The sequence below is a fragment of the Prionailurus viverrinus genome, chromosome C1, assembly GCF_022837055.1.
Source record: "Prionailurus viverrinus isolate Anna chromosome C1, UM_Priviv_1.0, whole genome shotgun sequence".
NCBI classification, from domain to species: Eukaryota; Metazoa; Chordata; class Mammalia; order Carnivora; family Felidae; genus Prionailurus; species Prionailurus viverrinus.
Window position 1 is genome coordinate 135,669,405 of NC_062568.1, and position 27,404 is coordinate 135,696,808.

Below are 27,404 nucleotides of genomic sequence, written 5' to 3' on the forward strand. Positions count from 1 at the left end.
AGTTAACATATAGTGCAACAGTGATTTCAGGAGTGGATTCCTTAGTGCCCCTTACCCATTTAGCCCATTCCCCTCCCACAGCCTCTCCAGCAACCCTCTGTTTGTTCTCTATATTTAAGAATCTTTTGGGGCGCCTGGGTGGCGCAGTCGGTTAAGCGTCCGACTTCAGCCAGGTCACGATCTCGCTGTCCGTGAGTTCGAGCCCCGCGTCGGGCTCTGGGCTGATGGCTCGGAGCCTGGAGCCTGTTTCCGATTCTGTGTCTCCCTCTCTCTCTGCCCCTCCCCCGTTCATGCTCTGTCTCTCTCTGTCCCAAAAATAAATAAAAGTTGAAAAAAAAAATTTTAAGAATCTTTTATGTTTTGTCCCCCTCCTGTTTTATATGATTTTTGCTTCCCTTCCCATATATTCATCTGTATATCGTTTTGTATCTTAAAGTCCTCACATGAGTGAAGTCATATGATTTGTCTTTCTCCGATTAATTTCGCTTAGTATAATACCCTCTAGTTCCATCCATGTAGTTGCAAATGGCAAGATTTCATTCTTTTTGGTTGCTGAGTAATACTCCATTGTATATATATGCCACATCTTTATCCATTCATCCATTGATGGACATTTGGGCTCTTTCCGTACTTTGGCTATTGTTGATAGTGTTGATGTAAACATTGGGGTGCATATGTCCTTTCGAAACAGCATACCTGTATCTCTTGGATAAACACCTAGTAGTGCAGTTGCTGGGTCTAGGGTAGTTCTATTTTTAACTTTTTGAGGAGCCTCCAGACTGTTTTTCAGAGTGGCTGCACCAGTTTGCATTCCTACCAGCAGTGCAAAAGAGATCCTCTTTATCTGCACCCTCTCTAACATCTTTTGTTGCCTGAGTTGTTCATGTTAGCCATTCTGGCAGGTGTGAGGTGGTATCTCATTGTGGTTTTACTTTGTATTTCCCTGATGATGAGTGATGTTGAACATTTTTTCATGTGTCAGTTGGCCATCTGGATGTTCTTTGGAGAAGTGTCTATTCATGTCTTTTGCCCATTTCTTCACTGAATTCTTTGTTTTTTGGGTGTTGAGTTTTATAAGTTGTTTATAGATTTTGGATACTAACCCTTTATCTGATCTTTATGTCGTTTGCAAAAAATCTTCTCCCATTCTGTCAGTTGCCTTTTAGTTTTGCTGATTGTTTCATTCGCTGTGCAGAAGATTTTTATTTTGATGAGGCCCCAGTAGTTCGTTTTTGCTTTTGTTTCCCTTCCCTCCGGAGATGTGTTGAGTAAGAAGTTGCTGCAGAGAAGGCCAGAGAGGTTTTTGCCTGCTTTTTCCTTGAGGATTTTGATGGCTTCCTGTCTTACATTCAGGTCTTTCATCCATTTTGAGTTTATTTTTGCATATGGTGTAAGAAAGTTGTCCAGGTTCATTTTTCTGCATGTCGCTGTCGTTTTCCCATCACCACTTGCTGAAGAGACTGTCTTTATTCCATTGGATATTCTTTCCTGCTTTGTGAAAGATTAGTTGGCCATATGTTTGTGGGTCCATTTGTGGGTTCTCTGTTCTGTTCCATTGATCTGAGTGTCTGTTCTTGTGCCAGTACCATACTGTCTTGATGGTTACAGCTTTGTAGTATAGCTTGAAGTCCAAGATTGTGATGCCTTCTGCTTTAGTTTTCTCTTTCAAGATTGCTTTGGCTATTTGGGGTCTTTTCTGTTTCCATACAAATTCTAGGATTGTTTGTTCTAGCTCTGTGAAGAATGCTGATGTTATTTTAATAGGGATGCATTGAATATGTAGATTGCTTTGGGAATTTTTTTTTCCAATAAAGCATATTTATAGCAAATAGTTGACGCTTAATTTGGCTGTTTTATCCATTTTTCTATTTCTAGCCATATTTGGGATATTTAATTTAAATCATTGTTGCAGTGGAAATGTATGAAACTATCCCATGAAGAAGAATAGTATTTGTGCAGTTTTTATTATGTTGTGTTACTGATTATGACATATTTGGGATTTGAAGTTCTTTTTTTAATATGCAGATTTGATTTTATTTCAACTCAGTTGGTGCTTAATGTACCTTGTTATTGTGCTAAGTGCTTTCAGGGATATAAAGATGAATAAATCTCCCATGCAAAGGGTGTTTCTAATAGTCTGCTCAGTAGGGTTTGATACATATATTTTTTTATTAGTTTTTATAGATCTTTAATATTTGGAGCATTTGTTATATCCTAAATAGAGGACTTTCTCAAGGCATTATTCTAAGTAAGTGGTAGTCAGGTTAAAAACAGAAATAGATCTTTGAGGACCCTTATTTGAATGACATGTAATTTCTGTTTTTATAGTGAGAGAGCCACATTTTCCAGTCTCTCATTATAGTGTGTTTATTTATAAAATAAATAATAGATTTGATGTTGTGATAAGTCATGGAACTGATCTCTGAAATTATCTCATCTTTGAACAGATAAGGAAATACAAAGGCGAAAGGATCTTAAGAATGAAGAGGTCTCAGTTTGAGAGTGCGAACCCAGTGATAAATAACAACTGTTAGTTGGCTCGAGTTTTTGTGAGGTAGTTGGGATTAAGGAGACCGAGTGTATTAAAGTCCTCCATGTAAATGGAGAATCTCCTACTTGGCTACACCTTGTTTTTCCTATGCAGGAATATGGATGGGCTTGGTTTTGCCATCTTTATTTTTCAAGAAAATCCAGAATTGTAAATAAATATATGTGTATATAAACAAATAAGTGAAGACTTCCAATTTTCATATTAATAATTATACAGGGTTTTTTTGTTTGTTTTTGTTGTTGTTTTAAGTAGGCTCCATGCTGGGCCTAGTGAAGGGCTTGAACTCACAACCCTGAGATCAAGACCTGAGCTGAGAGCAAGAGTTGGATGTATAACCCACTTAGTCATCCATGCACCCCAGTTAATTTTTTATACCAATACTGCATGACTAAACAATGGCAGATTTATAGAAGGGCAGAAAAAAATGAAAAAAAGAAAAGGGATTTGGGTGATTTGTGTGGCCCTGCTTTGCTTTTTTTACCCTAGGATGCATTCTAAACATGTAGGATTAGTTCTTCAATAGAATTTGTTAAACCTGTTCCAACAGCAATTTGTTTTCTCCTGAAGCCCTCCCAACCACCTTTCTCACTAGATTTCTCCTAATTTGTATTTTTAGTAGAGATGAAGGGAAATTATGATGGGACAAATAGCACTAAAATATTTAATGTAATGTACTATCAAATTTTGAAATTGCTATGCTTAGATGAAAAAATACAGCAGTAACCAAATATTACTGAAATTATGCATATTCTAAAACCGTGGCTATTAGTAAAGATCTATGTATCATTATTACTTCATCCAATATCACTGTGAAATTAGATCTTGAGCAATTTTTAATTATGTTTTAGATTGTTAGAGACGGATAGTAAGTCTTTAAGATCTGTAAATGGGTCAAGAAGAAACAGTGGCTCCTCCCTTGTATCAAGTTCATCAGCCTCTAGCAACCTCAGCCACCTTGAAGAAGATTCTTGGATTCTTTGGGGAAGAATTGTTAATGAATGGGAAGATGTACGCAAAAAGAAGGAAAAGCAAGTTAAGGTATTCATATTCTTTGTTGAATTTCTTCCTCTTATCCCAAAGGGGCATCAAGGCATGGATTAATGGAAGATTAAAAAAAAAAACAACAACTGAGATTCGAGTACTTTCTAAGTGCTATAATAAAGAGCCCTGCTTTATCTGTTTTCATTTATTTGTGTCCATTAGAAGTTTTGAATTGTAGATATCAGTTGTTACAGATGATTCCTAATTGTAGAAATATATAGCTGAAAATTATTTTATAAATTCTCTCTTTTTATAGATTCATGAATGAAGTAGTAACATCCTAGGTCTTTGAATTATCACTATTTTACCTTTTTGCTAAAATCTTTGAAAGACAACGGTTATTACTGTGCTTTCATTCACAGCTCTGCAGATTTTCAGGTCCTTAATAGCTTTAGAGGCCACATTCTGGGAGAAATGTCAAGGGTTTATCCATGGCGTTGTAGCTCCCCTGACAAGAAAGGACACATCCCAGGGCCAAGTATTAGCCTTGGTTAAAAGGTTCCCTAGTATTTAAGAGTAGCTTTGTGAATTATAAATTTGATAAAGTGTTCCACTCCATTCCAATCCCCAACAAGTCTTCTTTGACTTTTAAGGTAGGAGACTTCAATAATTCAATATTAAAATTTTATTTTACTTTTAATTTTATTTTTAGGAGCTTGTTCGTAAAGGGATACCTCACCATTTTAGAGCAATAGTTTGGCAACTTTTATGCAGTGCACAAAGTATGCCAATTAAGGATCAGTATTCAGAACTCCTGAAAATGACCTCACCTTGTGAAAAATTGATCCGAAGGGACATTGCTAGAACTTATCCTGAACACAATTTCTTTAAGGAAAAAGACAGCCTTGGACAGGAGGTTTTATTTAATGTAATGAAGGTAAGTTCTATTTATCATTTTTTAAAATGAATTCTCAGAAGGTTGAAATTAGATAGTAATCAGTTACTTTGGCAAAAATTTGACTTTAGCATGATTTCTGCTTTAATTTTGATGCTACATTACTGTCTAGTTTGGAGAACTTAGAAAATTCATCCCATTGCTTGATATTGGTTAGAATCAAATAGTCTATAAATCACTATACCATAGAAAGATCCTTTATGAAAATGGATGATTTATCTTCTGTGAGTTTCACAATCTAGGACCAGTTTTCTGCTTACTATGGCCAGCACTGTTAACTCTTAGCTCTTCAGAGTGTGTGCTATTGCAATTTTTTCTTCAGTATTGCCTTTTTTCTTGAAATAGTTCCTTTTCCTTTCAACTACCTCTGTAAAATATTAATTTCTTTTTGAACCTTTTCAGTTCTCCCAGTGCTTTACCTTAACCTTACTGTTTTTATCTTTATCAGATAACTATTTTTTAAACTTTGTTACTTCACTGAGTGTAAGTTCCTTTATTTTCTTGTCCTTAGAAGCATCGGTTTCTAACTGGGAAATTATCAAAAGAAAATTTTATGTAATAAATCATCTACTTTTTAAACCCTAATAGGATAACATGTATGACAAGCAAGCGCAAGCTTGTCAAAAAAATAAATGGTATTTACTCCATCATCTCACTATTTTTAGGTTTTTAGAGAAGAAAGATATAATACATCATGTTAAAGTCTTTTGAACATTTTTTACTTTTTAGGCATATTCTTTAGTGGATCGTGAGGTTGGTTACTGTCAAGGAAGTGCTTTTATAGTTGGATTGTTACTTATGCAGGTAAGTTAGTACAAGTATTAAGCTTCTAAGTTCCTTATTGAAGTTGAATTGGAGAATTAAAGAATCATTCTTGTTTTTATTAAGCATTTGATACTGGGTATTTTTCTTTAGGCATAATTTAAATAGGGGTAGTTAATTTTCACTTTAAAATATTAAAAGTTTTGAAAATAACATATACAATAATGTCCTTCCAGTAATGAAATTTCAGCTTCTTGGTGTCTACATTTGAGCCATAATATTGTACTATATAGCCTGTATCTACTTTTAAATCTTAACTTACATGTCAATATTTAATAAAGACTAATGTTTTCCCAACTAAGGAGGATATGATTAAAATGTTGGTATGAAAATCTTATTTATGTCATCTTTGCAAATTCACACAGAAATTTTGGTTGTCACAGAGTTAAGTGCTTATTATGCCTATCTTGTTATAGGTTCTAAAATAGAGATGCTCATGGGATGTCTGGGTGCTTAGTCGGTTAAACGTCTGACTCTTGGTTTCAGCTCAGGTCATGATCTCATGGTTCATGAGTTCGACCCCCACATCGGGCTCCGTGCTGACAGTGTGGAGCCTGCTTGGGATATTCTCTCTCTCTCTCTCTGTCCCCCCACCCCCAAAAGTAAATAAATAATCTTAAAAAAAATTAAACCAAATATAGATACTCAATTATTTTTACTGCCCCAGGGATATAACCTATATTTCTATTGACAGTGACTTACTTTGGAGTGGGTTTGGATAGGATGTTTTCAGAAGTCAGGGGCAGGATCACCAGTTTATATCTTAGAAGGGAAATGACAAATAGTGTTTTCACTTCCGTTGAATTTTTTTTTCAAGTCCATTGTACTCTTAATTTTTTTTTTTCAACGTTTATTTATTTTTTTGGGACAGAGAGAGACAGAGCATGAACAGGGGAGGGGCAGAGAGAGAGGGAGACACAGAATCGGAAACAGGCTCCAGGCTCTGAGCCATCAGCCCAGAGCCCGACGCGGGGCTCGAACTCACGGACCGCGAGATCGTGACCTGGCTGAAGTCGGACGCTTAACCAACTGCGCCACCCAGGCGCCCCTGTACTCTTATTCTCACACTAAAATGTAGTCTGAAGAGAAACCGTGGAGATAGCTTGATTTGAGTCATATATGTAAGCTGGTTTTTCCATCTCAGTGCTACACTGAGTTCTGTGAACTTGGGCTAGATCATTTAATCTGTCTCTGAGCCTTAATTAGGTAACACTGTGTACTTTCAGATTCATTGTGAGGGTTATATGAGATAATATACGTAAAAACCTACCGTGGTGTTTGGCATATAGTAGACATGCAATAAAAATTCAATGACTGGCCCAAGATGATTTTTCTTGGTAGATAAAAGCAGAGTGGGAATTTGAAACCGTGTTGCTCCATGCTTTGCTTCAGTTTCCCAGCAGTTCTGCCTGAATTTTAAAGCTTTGTAACTCTCAGGAATATATACACACTACTTTTCTGAGTAGCAAAAACCTCATGTCACAGAAACTGATTTATAATAAGAGTGACTGATATTTACTTTGTTTTATAATATAGGAACTACTGCCAATTGTTGCATGATAACTGTCCATTTCTAGGTGATATTAGATTGTAAATAATGAAAACAAAACTAGTTTTGTTAATGTTGAGGTTTTGCACAATAGTGATTTTTCTTAATTTGTAGTTGATTAATATTGGTAGGCTATTTACTGTTGAACTCAAGCATTCTTATAAATCGAGTGATTTTTTTTTCATAATTCTATTCCTTTTGCATTCATATTAGTTCCAGAATAACCTTTCAGTAGTCATTTCTGTTGAGTATTTAAAGGGCAGTTTTTTCTTGAGTTACGAATCTCTTAACAGTAGACCTAGGGCTATAGGAATCCCAAGGGGCCACCACATTTTCCTCCAAGACACTGTAGGCAGTGCTGGTAGTGATACTTTCATTTATTGATTAATTTATTTATCTTTTATTGTCAATGGCAGCTAATACATTACCATAACAATAATTTTCTAGCCCAGGGCCATAAGCTAGAAAGAGTGGTAGAGCCAGATTCAAAGGCCCCTCTCTTTGTTTCTAAAACTTAATTCTCTTATACCCTATGCTATATTGCCTCCCACATGTTAGCTTGGCAACATAACTCAGTGTTGGAGGAAAAATTTTGTAAAGTTAGCTTAATTAGTACATGTTGTTTTAAAATAGCTAAAAGTGCTGGATATGTTTTGTGTATGTCTTAATACTCCAACAAAATTAGGTAGATAGTGTCCCCATTAGACCTTTGCAAAAGGCATGGATTCTTATTGAGTCCGTGTCACAGAAAAGGTGTGTAGCAGTGCAGTTGCTCCAAGATTTGTGTGCAGATTTCTAATAGAAAGGAGTGGCTGTAAAACAACTAGGTGATTGTTCTTCATATTTATATTTTACTCAGTGTTACACTTTTTCATTTTGAAAGCATTGTTTTCAATTTTTTTGAGGAGGACCCAGTGATTTTTTCCCCCCTCTTTGGTCTTTTATGTGATTACTTCAACTTACTTAAAAAATTGGCATTTCCCACATTAGTGCTTTGTGGAGGAGAGAGGGAATGGAACCTGTAATATTTCAGAAGAGAAGAAATTTTTTTTTTATATTTATTTTATTTTTGAGAGAGAGAGACAGAGACAGAGCATGAGTGGGGGAGGGGCAAAGAGAGAGGGAGACACATAATCTGAAGCAGGCTCCAGGCTCTGAGCTGTCAGTGCAGAGCCTGATGCAGGACTTCAACCCACAAATCGTGAGATCATGACCTGAGCTGAAGTTGGATGCTTAACTTCCTGAGCCACCCAGGTGCCCTGAGCAGAAATCCTTATAAGACAAAAAATTTATTCATTCCCACTGTCAGTAAAATGAGGGGTGGTAGAGGTGGAATGGAAAGGGGAAGGTAGTGGTGGGAGAAGAGATGAGAAAAGTAGTAAGGGGTCATGTCATGTAGGACCTTGTAAGGATTTTGACTTTTACTGAGGATATGGAAAACCACTAGAGTATTTTGAGCAGTGGAGTGAAATGGTCTAATTCAAGCCTTGAAAAGAACACTCGGGCAGCTCCATGCTGTATAGGGAATAGATTGTTGGGAAGGAAGCCCGAGGAGGCAGCAGAATGACCCACGAGGAGGCTTTTAGAATTTTTCAGACAATGGACTACTCTTTTGATCGTGGTTTGGATTAGGTGTCTTTGGTCGAAAGTGGTTGGTTCTTGAAATAATCTTAATATAGAGCCAGCAGGAGTTACTGATAGATTGGATGTGGAGTAAAAGGAAAGGAGACAGTGATGACACATAGGGATTTTGAGTGGAAGTTTGGGAAAGGAATGGCAGAGTAGGAAATTAGGAGTGGTTTGAGATGTCTATCAGACGTCCAAGTGGAAATGTAAGTGGGCAGTTGGAAATATGAGACGAGAATTGTGGTAAAGGTTCAGGCCAATGGAAGAGAGAGAGACAAGAGGCTATAAAATGGATGCAGATGCAGGTAGGATGATATTTATGATAGTGTGAGAATGGGAAAATTCTCTTTATATTGCTTCTAATTTTTAAAAAATTTAAGTACAAAATAAGGTCATTAGATTAGAATTGAGTGGGAAGGAGGCCGTGAAAGATTGAGGATAGAGAAGAAAGCTTGAAATGGTGGCCTCATAGATGGAGAGTGATTAAATTAGTGAAATAAAGCATATCAGAAACATTAAAGATCCACTGACGTTAGTGGTTCTGAATTCAAAGTGAGATCAGCCAGCATGGTAAAGTCTTTTGTTTTTACCCAACCACTCTCCGTTGCCTAGATATACTTCTAGAGTTTGATTTATCCAAGGGTAGAGTTTTGCAGTTGGAATTATTACTGAGAGAGACAGGCAAAAGTTATTGTGGATTTAAGTGACTGAATAAATATAACAGGGTATAGGCAGCAAAGAACACACGAGAGTTGGGAACAGAAAAAAGGTAGTGTGATATAAATGAGTGATAGGCTTGCAAGGTCATATAACTCTATTAATCTTTATTTCAACCCTGTGAATTAAGTGCTGTTATTTTACTCATTTGACCAATGTTGAAACTGAGCAACAGAGAGATTAAATAATTTGCTTAAGGTCATGTAGCTAAGTGGAATTTGAACCATAAGCGGTGTGGCTCTAGAACCTGAGTTAAGATCATTGGAAGAAAGGAAGGCTAAGTAAGATCCGCTAGGCCAGGGAATTAATCCTCATGAAAATGAGTAAGGTTCAGGTGAGTGACCTAGAGGTTTGTAGATATTACCAAAAAGAAGAGTAATAGGAAATATCCACAGTATCTGTTTCAGAGAGAAGGGGGAGTTAATGCAATGGCAATGAGTCAGTGAGTTCCAGGAAGAGAAATAGACCTTTACTCCCTGGTTGCTTTCAGTACTATAGTAGAGAAAACAGCCCCTTTAAGGGAGGCAAGTTTCAGTTGGAGGAAGAAGGTGAAAGACCATTTAGTAAAGAGATTGAGGATCTAGGTAGCATATTTTGTTGATGACAGGTTATGAGTTCCAGAAAGTGCTGTGGAAAAGGTTTAGGGAAGGCTGGACATGGGGTTAAATTTGGGGAACAGTAGAACCACATGGGATGAGAGTTCCAGGTTGTGTGGCTTCTTATGGTGATTAACATAAATCAGTGGGGCTATAGGGCTTGTGGAATTGATAAGGATGGTCTTCAAGGCAGAATTGTTGCTGTATGTGTTGGGAGGAAGGAAGGAAGTATAGGTTTTACTAAGAGTAACATTTGACTTCTGTCCAAGGCTGTGTTAAGGCCAGGAAAAAAAGTTATTAGAAACAGTTGTTAGTAAGAATGCCTAGAGATCCTTTGAGGTTTATTTTATTTTATTTTATTTACTATTTATTTTTATTTAAAAAATTTTTTTAAATGTTTATTTTTGAGAGAGAGAGAGCGTGAGTGAGCATGAGCAGGAGGGAGGGGAAAAGAGAGGGGGGAGACAGAATCTGAAGCAGGCTCCAGGCTTAGAGCTGTCAACAGAGAGCCCAATGCGGAGCTTGAACTCAAAAACCATGAGATCATGACCTGAGCCGAGGTTGGATGCTTAACTGACTGAGCCACCCAGGCTCCCCAAGGTTTCTTTTAAAACACATTAGTATAATGTGAATAAATGAGCATTAGAAAATTAGAAAATATTCTGAATATCTGTGTAGCTCTTTAAAGAGTTCTTATATTCGTATCTTATTTGATACAGCTTTTCTTGTGAGTTTCGGATAAAATATTTTTCTTGTGCCTTTCACATAAAATGTGAGACAGTTGTTAGTAAGAATAAAATATGAAACTGTTACCTTTAAACCTTACTTACAGATTCTTTGAAAATATATTTTACAAGTTTTTTTTTTTTTTTTTAAACACTTACTGTATCATATAATTTCTGCTTAGGACCATTGAAAGTCTTCCCATCTCATGTAAGGTAAAAGTCCAAATCCTTACAATGGTCTCTAAAACCTTCTGTAATTTGGTTCCGTGTATTTCTCCTCCATAAGCTAACCACCACTTGCAGAATTACTCCTAATTTAGTGGTCTATTTGCTGTTCCTTGAGCATGCCACTTGTGATTCTACTCCGAGGCCTTATACTCTCCTAGGACTGTTCTTTTCCTCAGTTGCTCCCTTAGTTTTTTCAGTATTCTGCTCAAATGCTCCCTTTTCAAGGGACTTTGCCTGATCTGCCTATATAAATAGCAGTGTATCTCCCCAGCATTTCCTGTGACCCTACTGTATTTTATTTCCATAGCACTCATCACCATCTGGCATATATATTAATGGATTTATTGCACATATTGTCTTTCTTCTCCAACTAAAAGGTTCAGGTTCCATGAGGGTAGAGTGTTTATTTTTTTCACTGGTATATACCCAGGAGAACAGAGCTATCTGTCTCTAAAGGAATATTGGTTGATAGAATTCATGAATTAGGCAAGTGAGGCAGTTAGTCTCAGAGGTTGTTAAATTTGTTTAACCTCTCATTCTGAGAATGGGAGATTAGAATTTTTTGATACCTAGTCCAGTGTTCTTAACATTGTAACACATGGACATTCAAAAACATCTTTATACTTGGATGGGTTCTTAGTTTAAATAAGCATTTAGCGGGGCGCCTGGGTGGCTCAGTCGGTTAAGCGGCCGACTTCGGCTGAGGTCATGATCTCACAGTCTGTGAGTTCAAGCCCTGCGTCGGGCTCTGTGCTGACAGCTCAGAGCCTGGAGCCTGTTTCAGATTCTGTATCTCCCTCTCTCTGACCCTCCCCCGTTCATGCTCTGTCTCTCTCTGTCTCAAAAATAAATAAACGTTAAAAAAAATTTAAAAAAATAAATAAATAAATAAGCATTTAGCTTTTTTGTGTATTACAGAACATTAACCTGTGTTGCTTTTCCCCCTTATATTGTAGATGCCAGAAGAAGAAGCTTTCTGTGTATTTGTTAAATTAATGCAAGATTATAGACTTCGTGAACTTTTTAAGCCAAGTATGGCAGAATTGGGCCTATGTATGTACCAGTTTGAATGCATGATACAGGTAAAATTGTAGTGTTAACGAAAAGGCATATTGCCTTTATATTTTTGTCTTCTTGGTTTGAATGACAACTAAGTAAATTCAATGTTAAAAGCATTTTAGCAATTGAAAAGTCAGTGTTTTAATCCCATGATTGTTGGTTGGTTAACACATCAGTTAGATGCTATCTGCTGGTAGAGCACAGTCTGGAACTTGACTGCAGTTTTCATATTCAGACTTGAAGCATTTATGCTAAATATATCACAACCACATTGCCTAAATGCATGAGTTTCCTTTTTATGCCCTATTGTATCCTATTATTGTTATAGAGACTTTGCTCTCACAAGAGCTCATGACATGACACTGACATCAGTTCACTTCTTTTCAGGCTTGTCTGTTCTTTCAGTCCTCTCTCCTGCCTTTCTTTCCCTTTTTATCTCACTTTTTTTGCTAGCCTGTAATATTTTCTTAAAACAATGCTTTTATGTTGCTAGTTTAAGACTCAGAGTGTAGTGACTGTGTGAGGGTGTAGCGAAGGGGAGGAGAGGAATCAAAATCAAGTGAAAAATATTTTTGAAATATTTTACCCTTCTAGAGTTAATTTATATATATATTTTTAGTTTACTGTAATATTGTCCTGTAATATTATGGTGTAAGTATTCTCATTGACTTAAATTTCAATTAGATAAGCAGAACTTAAGAATATACGTTTAGGATTCAGCAGACATGAAAGCCCTTTTATGAGTCTGCTTTACCCTGGCTGCCTTACCTGCAGGAGATATGCAAAGTGTTGGCACATTTTAAAGAAAAAGATAAAATGGGAATTGAGATGAATCTTAAATAAAATTTTCTTTCTGAAATAATGTTTTTAACCAACCTTAATTTCTCTTGGTTTATTTTCAGTTAATGTGTCATTTATGTTTTGAATTACTAGAATTGAGGAAGCATCTGTATTTTGGGTGAAAAGGTAGGAAGGTAAGGATGGGTGATCAGTGGTAGATAGCACCAGAAAGTATTTCAACGTAGCATTTCTTTTCTTTAAAAATTTTTTTGGAATTACTACAGTTTTAGAAAAGTACAGAAAGTATCAGACAGCTGTGTTCCTACCAACATGATTAAATAAATATTAAAGTTTTATTTATTTGTTTTAATTGTTATTTTTATTAGTAAGTGTTCTAGATACAGCCTAAATTCTGACTCCACATCCTTTTCCCCTTCTTCCTTTCCCAGATAGTAACCACTTTCCTGAATGTATCAATTTCTACATCTTAACTTTTCTAAGTGATGCCTGATCTAATCTTTGAAATAGGCTATTAGTATACACACAATACTCTGGTTTAAAATGCCGAATTTTACTGTGTCTTAATTAATTCCTTTCTTTTCTTTAGGAGCATCTTCCAGAGCTCTTTGTACATTTTCAGTCTCAGAGTTTTCATACCTCAATGTATGCATCATCCTGGTTTCTGACTATCTTTCTTACGACTTTTCCATTACCAATTGCAACAAGGATATTTGATATCTTTATGTCTGAGGTAAGCTAGTGGGCAGACTTAGTGAAGGAATCATGGATTTAATCATTAGAGCAGGGCAATGAGGAGAACAATATAGGACACTCATGTGTTCCATGCTTAACTACTTATAAGGATGCTCTCCTTTAAACCTGTAAAATACCTACCAAGTACTTGTTAGTTTCCCCATTTAATAAATGATAGATGAGGAAGCTGAGACTTAGAGGAAAGTTAAGTATCTTGTCTGTGGATACAGCACCTAAGTGGTGTAGTGCCTGCATTTAAATGCAGGCAGTCAAAATCTGGAGCCCACACTCTTTTGGGATTTTGTTTGTTTGTTTGTTTGTTTCTTTTTTTTTTTTTTTTTAAGAGCAATTGTGAGTATGAACTTCGGGAGAGGAGCAGAAGGGGAGAGAGAATCTTTTTTTTAAAGTTTATTTATTTTGAGAGAGTGAGAAAGAGCGAGCAGGGGAAGCACAGAGAGAGAGGAGAGGGAGAATCCCAAGCAGGCTTCTCACTAACAGAGCCTGACTCAGGGCTCAAACCTACAAACTGCATGACCCAAGCTGAAATCAAGAGTTGGATACTTAACCAACTGAGCCACCCAGGCGCCCCTGACAGAGAAAGAATCTTAAGTAGGTGTCATGCTCAGCGTGGAGCCCAACACAGGTCTCGATCTCATGATCCTGGGATTATGACCTGAGCCAAAATCAAGAGTCAGATGCTCAACTGATTGAGCCACCCAGGCACCCTGGGGCCCACACTTTTAATCAGACCTCTGTATAGCTTCCTGATTGATTCAGGAGGTGAATCCATTCTTACTGATTCAGTGAGAATTAGTGAAAGGTGAAATTTGCCTTACAGTTAGTATTATTGCAGTGCATCTGTTACCCAAAGAGCAAGAAGTAATGAGCATAATTAAGTTTCTTCTATTCTATGAATATTTTGCAGGTAGTTCTTTTAATTGTCATGGTCATGTAGAGTCATCCTTTATCTTTTATTCTGTATTTTGGGTGAGAAGGTAGGAAGTAAGGTTAAGTGATAAATGGTAGCAAGCACTTGAAAGTGTTATTAATAATAATTAATAACATCTTAATCAGGGGTGACTGGCTGGCTCAGCTGGTAGAACATGTGACTCTTGATCTCAGGGTGGTGAATTCAAGTCCCACCTTAGTGAATGAATTAAGTTAAAAATAAATAAATACAACATCTTAAACCTAATGTTAGTTGTTATTAACTACATCTTGGGATGATCAGTTTATATTACCTAATTAAATTAATTTAGTTTGGAGTCAGCAAACTGATTTATGTACTAATCATCCTGGTTCAAGTGTCAAATTCGTTCCTTATTTTTGTAAAAAGTTTTCTTGGAATATGGCCATGCCCTTTTGTTGTGTTGTCTTTGTCTGCTTTTGGGCTGTGGTGGCAGAGTTGAGTATTTGTGACAGTGACCACATGGCCCACAAAGTCTAAAATATTTGCTATCTGACTTTTTGCAGAGATGTTTGTCAGTTTCTAGTGTAGATCCCTAAATGTTTACCTTAATATTTTTTTGAATGATTAGTTTTTGTCAATGGAATAGTAAGAGAAGTTTGACTTTATGAAATGTGTTTCCACAGGGTTTAGAAATAGTATTTCGAGTAGGATTGGCACTTCTTCAAATGAATCAGGCAGAACTGATGCAACTTGACATGGAAGGGATGTTACAGGTAAGTCAGTTCATGATTTCTTGAGTGTCTTTAGATTTTACTGTTAGTTAACAAGAAACAGCACTAAGTAGTTCTTATGTTTTTCTTTTAATGTGTCTTTTCAGCACTTTCAGAAGGTCATTCCACATCAGTTTGATGGTGGCCCAGACAAATTAATCCAGGCAGCTTACCAAGTCAAATATAACTCAAAAAAAATGAAAAAGTAAGTATTTTATATTTTGGTTTTTAGTTATGGAGGTTTGTTGGAGCATATAGGAAATTAAATAGAAACATCAAAGAGTCCAGTGATCAGTGCCATTTTCCTCTTCAGTTTATAGAAATGTAGTATTTTGTTTGGTGGTATTGGATAACATAAATCTAATGTTGGAATTCGTACTTCTCCCCTTTCCCATTCCACATTGACTGGAATTAGGAACCTGGTAAGTTTATACATGTGAGTGTACTGTTACTTTGAAAACCACTTTTATGGTGTGATCTGCTTCACTGACACTCTTTTCCTCTCGACCCCAAAGTGTCACTTAAGTTCAGGATTAGCCTAGCCAATAAGATAGGTATGAAGTATAGATTGAGAATTGAAGTTGTATTGTGTATTATTTTTGAATGGAACTTTTCTTGATACATATTTAATAGAAATTCAAGGTGTAAGCAGTCTTGGCTCACAAAGGTTAATTTTTTTTTTTAATTTTTTTTTTAACGTTTTATTTATTTTTGAGACAGAGAGAGACAGAACTTGAATGGGGGAGGGGCAGAGAGAGAGGGAGACACAGAATCGGAAGCAGGCTCCATCACGTGGGGCTCGAACTCACGGACCGAGAGATCGTGACCTGAGCTGAAGTCGGACGCTCAACCGACTGAGCCACCCAGGCGCCCCAAAGGTTAATTTTTGAAATATGGTAAAAGTACTAAGAATGACAACTCTTAATCCTCTAGCTTCTAGTATTTAAATAAATCTAAGCTGGAGACCATAATTACCATTCCTGACACTAGTTTCTATTGTACAGGATGCTTTAAAATGCTAGCAATACTCTATGCTAGCAATTCTCAATACCTTCCCTGCTGTAGCATGAAATTAGTTTCATGTGTATGATAGAACTCCCATGGGTGTTTCTACCCCAGGAAGTATATTAGAATATGAGTGAGAATTATGTTATTAAAATTAGCTCTAACTCACAAAAATAAGCTACAATTTATGAACTTTCACTATTATTAATACATGACTTGTGAAATTTCTAAATCACATTACACCATCATCTTGAGACATTATTGATCAAAAAGCTATTCTGCTCTGTAATTGAAAAAAACCTTGGGGCGCCTGGGTGGCGCAGTCGGTTAAGCGTCCGACTTCAGCCAGGTCACGATCTCGCGCTCCGTGAGTTCGAGCCCCGCGTCAGGCTCTGGGCTGATGGCTCGGAGCCTGGAGCCTGTTTCCGATGCTGTGTCTCCCTCTCTGTCTGCCCCTCCCCCGTTCATGCTCTGTTTCTCTCTGTCCCAAAAATAAATAAAAAACATTGAAAAAAAAATTAAAAAAAAAAAAAAAAGAAAAAAACCTTTAGGAGCCATGTTAACTTCTAGCTCTTGGTAAAACCACGTTTGTTTGTTTGTTTGTTTATTATAATTTACCTTTATTTATTTAAGTTTATTTACTTATTTTGAGAGAGAGAGAGAGTGTCTATGGGTGCAGGGCCTGAGACAGGGCTGGAAATCATGAACTGTGAGATTATGATCTCAGCTGAAACCAAGAGTCAGACACTGAACTGACTGAGGCACCCAGGTGCCCTGGTAGAACCACATTTAAATCACACTAGCCAAAAAGAAAATTTATTTTACTTTAATTATATATTACAGGATAACTGATTCTTCTTGTAGATTTTATTTGTGACCAGTATAATCCCATTTCTGAAATTTTAGTTATTCTATTTACTTATTAATCTCTGACCCTCTACTTCATTCACTCCCTTCCTCATATGATGTCTCTGTTCCCCTTTAAGATCTCTATTCTGATGTTTAATAGCCTTCCTCTGGTCTGAATAAGTATAGCTCCTCTGATGTTTTGTACATGTATTCATGTAGCCAAGTGTTGGAGAAAATTGCATAAACAGATTGCTGGCATTAAGTTCTATCTGCATTGCCACTCTAAGTATGTTTTTGTGTTGTCCTTGATGAATTCTCCCGTTACCCTGGAAGTTATTTCAGATTTTACCATTTTCCCTAGATTCTTTCCCCATTTTGCCACATCTGCTCTTCAGATTATTTTGCTTGTTAATTCATCAGCCATCACTTTCAAACTCCCTGAAGTTTTTTTCTCCTGTAACTTGCAGCTTGCAGAGTTAGCCATGTTTCTTTTCTTCCTTTTTAGAATATAGTATTTCTTTTCCTTTACAGTGCTAATTCATGATGTCATTTCCATCTCTTCCAGGTCCTTGCTCCACTAGTTGTTTCTCATTTTATCTTCATCCCCTCTTTCTCTTTAATTCTTCAATGTACAAAGGTATTTTTGAGTTCTGACTTAAAAGCAACAAAATACTACCTACCTCAACATAGCATTTCACTCTCCTTTTATGAAGCTTAATTGTGAAGGAAAGAATAGTTTGCTCATTAGCTCTAGATCGTATTTCATTTGCCTTTTTTTTTCAATTTGGATAATTTTCAAAAATACAGAAAGAGACACTGGAATAATAAATAATAGTAAAGAAATTATCATCTAGCTTGAAGAGTTAATATTGACCTCTTAAATATTTTAATTCCAATATAGTTAACACATGATGTTACTTTAGTTTCAAGTGTACAATATAGTGATTGAACATTAATATTTTGTCATTTATTTCATCTACTTTCCTAGTAGATAAAATTCTATTTTATTTGTAAGTAAATAATAGAAATCATGACATTTCACTCCTTCAATATTCAATATATAAAGCAGGATGAAGGGCATAGTGTGATGGGGTGCTATTTTAGGTAGAACATGGATAGGATATATAGACTGATAAGGTACCATTTGAGCTGACACTTGAGAGAAGTAAGAGAGGGAACCATGAGATTGTATTCCACGCTGAGAGAACACTAAATATAACGACTGAGGCCAGGATGTAATTGATATAATTAAGGAACAGCAAAAAGCCAGTGTAACTGTAGTATAGGTAGATAGGAGTGTGTTGGCTAATGAAGTCCAGAACATAGTAGGGAGCAAAGGGTACTTAAACCTGGGCTGTTGTAGGGATGGGATGTCCACTCTCACCACTGTTGTTTAACATAGTGTTGGAAGTTCTAGCATTAGCAATCAGACAACAAAATGAAATAAACGGCATCAAAATTGGCAAAGAAGAAGTCAAACTTTCACTTTTGGGAGACAACATGATACTCTACATGGAAAACCCGAAAGACTCCACCAAAAGAACTGATACGTGAATTCAGCAAAGTCGCAGGGTACAAAATCAATGTACAGAAATCGGTTGCATTTTTATACACCAATAATGAAGCAACAGAGAGAGAAATAAAGAAACTGATCCCATTTACAGTTGCACCAAGAACCATAAAATACCTGGGAATAAACCTAACCAAAGATATAAAAGATCTGTATGCTGAAAACTATAGAAAATTTATGAAGGAAATTGAAGAAGACACAAAGAAATAGAAAAATATTCCATGCTCATGGATTGGAAGAATAAATATTGTTGAAGTGTCAATACTACCCAAAGCAATCTATACATTCAGGGCAATCCCAATCAAAATTGCACCAGCATTCTTCTCAAAGCTAGAACAAACAATCCTAAAATTTGTATGGAACCACAAAAGACCCCGAATAGCCAAAGTAATATTGAAGAACCAGAGTGAGAGGCATCACAATCCCAGTCTTTAGCCTCTACTACAAAGCTGTAATCATCAAGACACTATGGTATTGGCACAAAAACAGACACACAGACCAATGGAATAGAATAGAGACCCCAGATTTGGACCCACAAATGTATGGCCAACTAATCTTTGACAAAGCAGGAAAGAATATCCAATGGAATAAAGACAGTCTCTTCAGCAAGTGGTGCTGGGAAAAGTGGACAGCAACATGCAGAAGAATGAACCTGGACCACTTTCTTACACCATTCACAAAAATAAACTCAAAATGGATGAAAGATCTAATAATGTAAGACAGGAAGCCATCAAAATCCTCGAGGAGAAAGCAGGCAAAAACCTCTTTGATTTTGGCCGCAGCATCTTCTTACTCAACACGTCTCCGGAGGCAAGGGAAACAAAAGCAAAAATGAACTACTTGGACCTCATCAAGATAAAAAACCTCTGCACTGCAAAGGAAACAATCAACAAAACTAAAAGGCAACCAACAGAATGGGAAAAGATATTTGTAAATGACATATCAGATAAAGGGTTAGTATCCAAAATCTATAAAGAACTCACCAAGCTCAACACCCAGAAAACAAATAATCCAGTGAAGAAATGGGCAGAAGACATGAATAGACACTGTTCCAAAGAAGACATCCAGATGGCCCAAAGACATGTGAAAAGATGCTCAACGTCTTGCATCATCAGGAAGTACAACTCAAAGCCACACTGAGATACCACCCCACACTGATCAGAGTGGCTAAAATGAACAACTCAGGAAAGTACAGATGCTGGCGAGGATGTGGAGAAAGGGAAACCCTCTTGCACTGTTGGTGGGAATGCAAACTGGTGTAGCTGCTCTGGAAAACAGTATGGAGGTTCCTCAAAAAATTAAAAATAGAACTACCCTACGACCCAGCAATAGCACACTGGGAATTTACCCAAGGGATACAGGAGTGCTGATGCATAGGGACACATGTACCCCAATGTTTATAGCAGCACTTTCAACAATGGCCAAATTATGGAAAGAGCCTAAATGTCCATCAACTGATGAATGCATTATGAAGATGTGGTTTATATATACTGTTGGAGAACAAGAAGCCAAAGGCACCATCTTTAAGGAAAGGGACGGAGCAGCAAGGAACTGAAAACAGTTTTATTCCCAGGCAGAAAGCCACTGGGACTGCACGTTCTTTCCAGAAGGACACCATATGGACGCCAGGTCTGGGATAAGAATGTTTTGTTGGCACCAGATGTACTCATGACCATGCAGTATGGAATACATTGTAAGTGCATGACCTGCCAAGATGCCGAATAGTATGTTGTATGTGCTTGCTGTTAACAATTTGCAAAAATAAAAGAGGCTTGATCCAGGGGACCGATGCTTCAGCTCCTGGAGAGTCTTAGCTCCCTGCTTTGTAATTCTCTCATCACCTCACCTTTAGGACCTCTCTACATATACAATGGAATACTACTTGGCAACGAGAAAGAATGAAATCATGCCATTTGCAGCAATGTGGATGGAATGGAGGGTATTATGCTAATTGAAATAAGTCAGTCCAGAGAAGGACAGATACCATGTTTTCACTCATATGTGGATCTTGAGAAACTTGACAGAAGACGATGGGGGAAGGGAAGGGGAAAAAATAGTTACAAACAGAGGGAGGGAGACAAACCACAAGACACTCTTATATACAGAGAACAAACTGAGGGTTGATGAGGGGTGTGTGTGGGGGGAATGGATGATGGGCATTGAGGAGGGCACTTGTTGGGATGAGCACTGGGTGTTGTATGCAAGCCATTTTTACAATAAATTAGAGTAAAAAAGTAAACCTGGGCTGTTGTATAAGGAAGGGTATAAGGTAATTACTACCTACATGTGGCTATTTGAATTATAATAAGGATTTAATTCATCAGTTAGATTAGCTACATTTCAAGTGCTCATTACTTACTTACATTTGGCTAGTTGTTACCATATTGGATGGTATGTATCTAGAACATTTGTTGTAAAGTTCTGTTGGACGTGTTGGCCTCCTCAGAGACCAGACTTATGTTTTGAGGGGAAGCCATTAGAGGATAGTTAGAAATTATTTAAAAATGTCACTCTTTCTGCTGTGTAAAGAGTAGGTAGGGGGTTCTCCAGGTGAAGAGAAGGAGGGCATTTTAGGTAGATAATATGTACAAAGGCTCAGAGGTTCCTTTAAGACAAAAAAGTTGGAAGCAATCATTCTTAGGCTTTGATTTTGGTTATAATTTTTTTGGCATACTTTTAAACTTTTTAAAAAGTTAAAATAATACATGTGTATGTAAGAAAATCCATACCTGTTTTTAGGGGGATCCATTTGAAAGTAAGTTGAGATACTGTGCTGTTTTTCTTAAATACGCGAATGAATGTGTACATCCTAAGAACAAGGATTTCTTTTTTTCTTTCTTTCTTTCTTTCTTTCTTTCTTTCTTTCTTTCTTTCTTTCTTTCTTTCTTTTTTTTTAGCAGAACCTAATAATCAAAATCAAGAAATTATCATAGATACAGTACTATTACATAATTCCCCATGCATGTTCAGGTTTTATCACTTGCCTCACTAATATTCTTTATAACTATTTCCCCTTCCAAGCCCTCCCAACCCTCTCTCCTGTCCACTCCCTACCCCTTTCTTACCTCCCGGGTCCTGGATCCATTCTAAGTACTCCACAATCATGTATTGCATTAGTTGTTGTGTCACATCATTCTCCTTTAATCTGAAACAGTCCCTCCACTCTTTGTATTTCTTGGCCTTGATATATTTGAAGAGTACAAGCTAGTTATTTTGTGGAAAATCCCACAGTTTGGAGTTTTCTGACATTTCCTCATGATTACATTCAGATTGTACATTTTTGGCAGGTATACCAATGATATGTCTTCTCAATTAACTGCGATGGACATATGATACTCGTTTGTCTCAAAATTGATGTTATCTCTAATCATTGGGTTAAGGTGATGTTTGCCAGATTTCACTACTATGAAGTTATTACTTTGCCTTTTATTACTAAGTATTTGCATCCAGATGCTTTGAGATTATATAACTTCCTGTTCTTTACCAAGCCTTCCCTTATGATTTTCTCACTCCCTCATTCCTGCTTTATTAATTGGCATTATACTGTAAGAAAGAGCTTCTTCTAATATATTAATTCATTTATTTATATAAGTGAATTTGTAGGCTTTTTTTTTATTTGGTGAATTATAATCCATCACTCTCAAATTGTCTCTGCTTTGTCCAGTGAAACATATTCCCATGATTCTTTGAGAATATCCTTATTTAAGATAGAAAAAATGCTCTAGACTCCTCTTGTGCCTTACCTGCTCCTGCACAGGAACAAGTAATTTCTCCCAAGAGCCCTGGTTACTTTTAGTAAGCTTTGAAATGTAACCTGAATGTAATGGATAGACACTGAAGCAGTTTAGCTCTGGGAGTTGCATGATCCAAATCAACATTTTAAAAATGTCATCCTGGTAATAGTATACAGAAAAGATTGAATTATGAAACTGGCAGTAGAGAGAACAGTTACGAGGTTCCGGTAGTAGTTTAGGCAAGCTATTATGAAGGCCTAAAAATGTTGCCAGGAAAAGGGGAATAAAGTAGCTCTGTAGCTACTTTGAAGTATCTTTGTAGACATCTTATAAGCACACCTTGACCAACTGATCAAGGTCAAAATCAACAGTGATATCCTGGTGATAGTTTATACCCTTGATATGATATGATGAAAATCGGACTGACTTCTGTGGTGTTCTTGCTCCAAACCCATAGTCCCAGTATAATCGTGAACAAAATTGAGACAAATCCCAATTAAGGAATATTCTATAAAATGCCCAACCAGTACTCCTCAAATTATCAAGGTCATCAAAAACATGGAAAATCGGAAAAATTGTCATAGCCAAGAGGAGCCAAAGAAGACACGATAACTAAATACACTGTGATACCCTGAATGGGATCTTAGAATAGGAAAAGGACATTAGACAGACTTAGAAATCTGCATATGGTATTGACTTTAGTTAACAATGTATCACTATTAGTTCATTAATTGTTATAAATGTACTATATTAATGTAAGATGTTAAACATAGGAGAAACTAGGGACAGGGTATATGGGAACTATATATTCTTCTCAATTATGTTGTAAATCTAAAACTCTTCTCAAAAATAAAGTTTATTAAAAAACACTCTCCAGGGGCGCCTGGGTGGCGCAGTCAGTTAAGCGTCCGACTTCAGCCAGGTCACGATCTCGCGCTCCGTGAGTTCGAGCCCCGCGTCGGGCTCTGGGCTGATGGCTCAGGGCCTGGAGCCTGTTTCCGATTCTGTGTCTCCCTCTCTCTCTGCCCTTCCCCCGTTCATGCTCTGTCTCTCTCTGTCCCAAAAATAAATAAACGTTGAAAAAAAAAAAATTAAAAAAAAAAAAAACACTCTCCATGCAGATGAAGATAGAACAGTGTATTTTAGAGCATTGTTGAGGTTGAATTGAACATGCTTGGTGACTGTGTTGGGGTTAAATGATGACTTCTAATGTTTTGTTTTAGTAGCGTGAGTGAATAACGATAACATTTATCACTTGACATATAACAAAATACCCACTTAAAAATAGGCACTTGTGAAAACTGTGAACTTACTTCAACGGTGAAGCCATTGATCAAAGCTTTTTGTACCTCTTGAGAGTCTTTTTTATGAATTCTTTTGGATATCAAATTCTTTTAGATATACCAGAATAAGAGGCATGGTAGTGTAGCAGTCAAGAGTATGACCTTAGGCAAGTTTTCCAACCTTCCTAAGCCTCAAAATGGGCATAACAACCTACATTAAAATGTCACTGTGGACAGAGGATTGTGGGAAGGTGAAGTATAGAAAACACCAGGAATCTGTCTCCCATTTAGACAACAGTTGCAGTGGCAGAATCTGATATAACTGTTTTGGAACTCTGGGGTTTATTGAAGGTTTGTAACTTCTAGGGGAAGGGTTGGATGGTGAATTGTGCTCAGTTTGGTCACTTTCAACTTTTAGCACATTAACACCCTTGGTATCATCTTCCACCCTTCAGCCACATGGCATGCAGCTGTGTTTCTATTCCTGGAGCACCTGCATGCAACTTGGGGGAACCAGGGTGGACAAAAATGACCTTGTCTTCCAGATACTAGGGATCTGTGTGTTCTGATTGCTGGTTGCTGTTCTGTTTCTGATCACAGGTACAAGGAAGTGAGCAGTCATTGGTGTTATACCTCTCCCCATTGTTGTTACACTGCTTTCCATTGTTGCAAGTCTTCTCTTCCTCCAGCTGAAATTGCAGCCAAGAGATTTAATGGGCTGTCATCCTTCTCTTCCCTTTTTTTTTTCTTTTTTTCTTTTTTTCCCCTTTTGGGAGCCAGACAGGAAAGACTAGGACACCGAAAAACAACTGCATATATGGGGGAAAGTAGAAAGTGATTGTGTGTGCTCAGGCAAAGGCTCAGAAAGGTCCTAGGACACTTTACAGCTCAGGTTGATCATTAGCAAAAAGACAGCCTGTAACAGTCAAAAGGACAAAACCAATAATGAAAAATAGCAAACTCTGGAAGAGGGAGAGAATGTGATTTCCAGAGTTACCACATTACTAGATTCTACTATCTAGTTTTTAACAAAAATCACAAGGCATATGAAAAAAAGAGAAAGTATGGCCAAAGGTGGGGGAGGGGAGGAGAAGTTGACCCTTTAACAACACGGGTTTGAATTGTGCTCATTGACTTACATGCAGATTGTTTTTGATAAATGCAATACAGTACTGAATGTATTTTCTCTTATAGTTTTCTTAATAACATTTTCTTTTCTGCAGCTACCTTCATTGTAAGATTATAATATATATATTATATATATGTATGTATATATATATACAAAATATATGTTCATTATGCTGTCAGGAAGGGTTCCAGTCAACACTAGTAAAGTTTTTGCAGAGTCAGAAGTTACACATAGATTTTTAACTGCACAAGGGTGACAGCACTTCTTATCCTCATGTTATTCAAGGGTCAGCTATAAATAGAAACTATATCTGAAAGACTTGATGGCAGATGTAGTAGACAGAGATTTTAAAAGACGCTTAAAAAACTGAAGTTAGATGTGGGGAAAACCAAGAAAAAGATGTGTGAACAAAATGGAAATGTCAATAAAGAGATAGAAGACCTAAAAAGAAACCAAAAAAAAAAAAAAAAAAAAAAAACAAACCAAACCCTCTAGATCTGAAAGGTCCAGGAACTAAAATGAAAAAGAGTGATTGAGAGGCAGATTTGAGCAGGCAGAAGCATAAGTGAACTTGAAGGTAGAATATTGAAAATTACTGTATCTGAGGAACAAAAAGATAAAAGATCAAAGAAAAGTGAACAGAGCATAGGAGGCCTGTGGGAAATCATGAAGGGTACCAACATACACATTGTGGGAGTCCCAGAAGAAGAGAGAGAAAAAGGGGCAGAGAGAATATTTGAAGATAGAATGGCTGGAAATTTCCCAGATTTTTTGAAAGACATGTATATAAACATCTAAGACACTGAGACACATCATAATCACATTTGCAAAAGGGAAAATTTTGAAAGCACAAGAGAAGCCAGTCACCACATACAAGAGTTTGTCAATAAGACTGCAAGCAGAGTTCTCATCATAAACTTTTGAGGCCAAAAGATAATGGGCCAATGTAGTCAAAGTGCTAAAAGAAAAAAATAAAAAAATTGTCAACCAAGAATCCTATATCTGGCAAAACCATCCCTCAAAAGTGAAGAAAAATCAAGACGTTTTCAGACAAAGCCAGAGGGAGCTCATTACCAATTGACCTGCCTTGCAAGAAATGCTCATTCCTGTGGTGTGAAAGTAAAGAACACTAGACAGTAAATCAAAGTTGTATCAAAAAATAAAGATCTCAGTTAATGTAAACACATGGGCAATTATAAAAGCTGTTATTGTAACAGTGGATTATTACTACTTGTTTTCTACATGATTTAAGAGGCTAATACTTTAAAAAAGAACAATTACTAGTCTAAAAGCTAGTATTACTGTAATTTTTGTTTGTAATTCCAAATCCTATTTTCTATATAATTTAAGAGTAGATATTGTATACCTAAAACTAATATAATGCTGTATGTTAACTACACGGGAGTTAAAATTTTAAAAATTTTTAAAATATCTTAAAAAGTGATTATGACTAATACACACACACACGCATGCACAAAGACTAAATCAGAAAGAAATGGAAAATCTGAGTAGATCTATAACTAGTAAGGTAATTGAATCAGTAATCAAAAGTCTCTGGACAAGAAAACCCTGTTGGCTTAACTGGTGAATTCTACTACACGTTTTTTGTTTTTTTTGTTTTTTTTAAATGTTATTTTACTTTTCAGGGAGAGACAGAGCACAGTGGGGGAGGAGCAGAGAGAGAGGTAGACATGAATCCAAAGCAGGCTCCAGGCTATGAGCTGTCAGCACAGAGCCCAACATGGGGCTTGAACCCACGAACTGCAAGATCATGACCTGAGTTGAAATTGGACGCTTAACTGACTGAGCCATCCAGGCGCCCCTACTACACATTTAAAGAAGGACTAACATATTTTCAAACTTTTTCAAAAAATAGGAGGGAATACCTCCTAACTCATTTTATGAGGTCAGCATTACCTGATAACAAAACCGATAAAGGTACTACATGAAAAGAAAACTATGGGTAAATATTCCTTGTAAACATTGATGTAAAAGTCCTCAACAAAATACTGAATAAGCCAAATTCAGCAACATACTAAAAGGACTATACACCACTGTCACATGGGTTTTATTCCTGGAATGCAAGGATAGTTCAACATACAAAAATTTATCAGTGTAGTTTTTGACAAAACTCAACATCCTACCATGATAGAAACACATAACAGAGTAGGAATACAAGGAAACTACCTCAACAAAATAAAAGCCATTCCCATATATGAAAAACCCACAGCAAACATCATACTCAGTGGTGAAAGACTAGAAGTTTTTCTCCTAAGATCAAGAACAAGGCAAGGATCCTTGATACTGCAATTTCTGTTAAACATAGTATTGGAAGTAGCAAAAGAAATAAAGGGGAAAAGAAATAGTCATCCAAATTGGAAAGGAAAAAGTAAAATTATCTGTTGACAGACAACACGATCTTATATATAGAAAAACTCTTCTACCAAAACAAAAAAACCCAGAGCTGATAAACACATGCAACTAACTAGCAGTAAACAAAATTAGTTGCATTTCTGTACATTAGCAATGAACAACTTAGAAGGAAATTAAGAAAATTATTCCATTTGCAATAGCATCAAAAATCATAAAATATTTCTTTCACCCTTTTTAAAGAAATTTATATTTTAGTTAACATTCAGTGCAATTATGGTTTCAGGAGTAGAATTCAGTAATTCATCACTTAGATACAACACCCAGAGCTGAACACAAGTGCCTTCCTTAGTACCCTTCACCCATCTAGCACATCTCCCATGCACCTCCCTCTGTCAACCCTGAGTTTGTTCTCTATCATTAAGAGTCTTTTGTGGTTTGT

At 36.7% G+C, this 27,404-nt stretch overlaps 1 protein-coding gene across 12 annotated transcripts in view; it reads left to right on the forward strand.

Annotated features, from left to right (window-relative positions):
* Positions 1 to 27,404, forward strand: part of EVI5 (ecotropic viral integration site 5) — a 259,537-nt gene that overhangs the window by 76,469 nt on the left and 155,664 nt on the right. For all 12 annotated transcript variants that reach the window (XR_007154737.1, XM_047870640.1, XM_047870636.1 and 9 more), the window contains 7 exons: positions 3,400 to 3,589; positions 4,245 to 4,469; positions 5,217 to 5,291; positions 11,707 to 11,832; positions 13,197 to 13,340; positions 14,936 to 15,025; positions 15,130 to 15,227. Coding sequence is in view for 11 of the 12 variants with exons in the window: in XM_047870640.1 (XP_047726596.1) it covers positions 3,400 to 3,589; positions 4,245 to 4,469; positions 5,217 to 5,291; positions 11,707 to 11,832; positions 13,197 to 13,340; positions 14,936 to 15,025; positions 15,130 to 15,227 (948 nt within the window). In the remaining variant the exon portion in view is untranslated. The remainder of the gene's footprint in view (positions 1 to 3,399; positions 3,590 to 4,244; positions 4,470 to 5,216; positions 5,292 to 11,706; positions 11,833 to 13,196; positions 13,341 to 14,935; positions 15,026 to 15,129; positions 15,228 to 27,404) is intronic.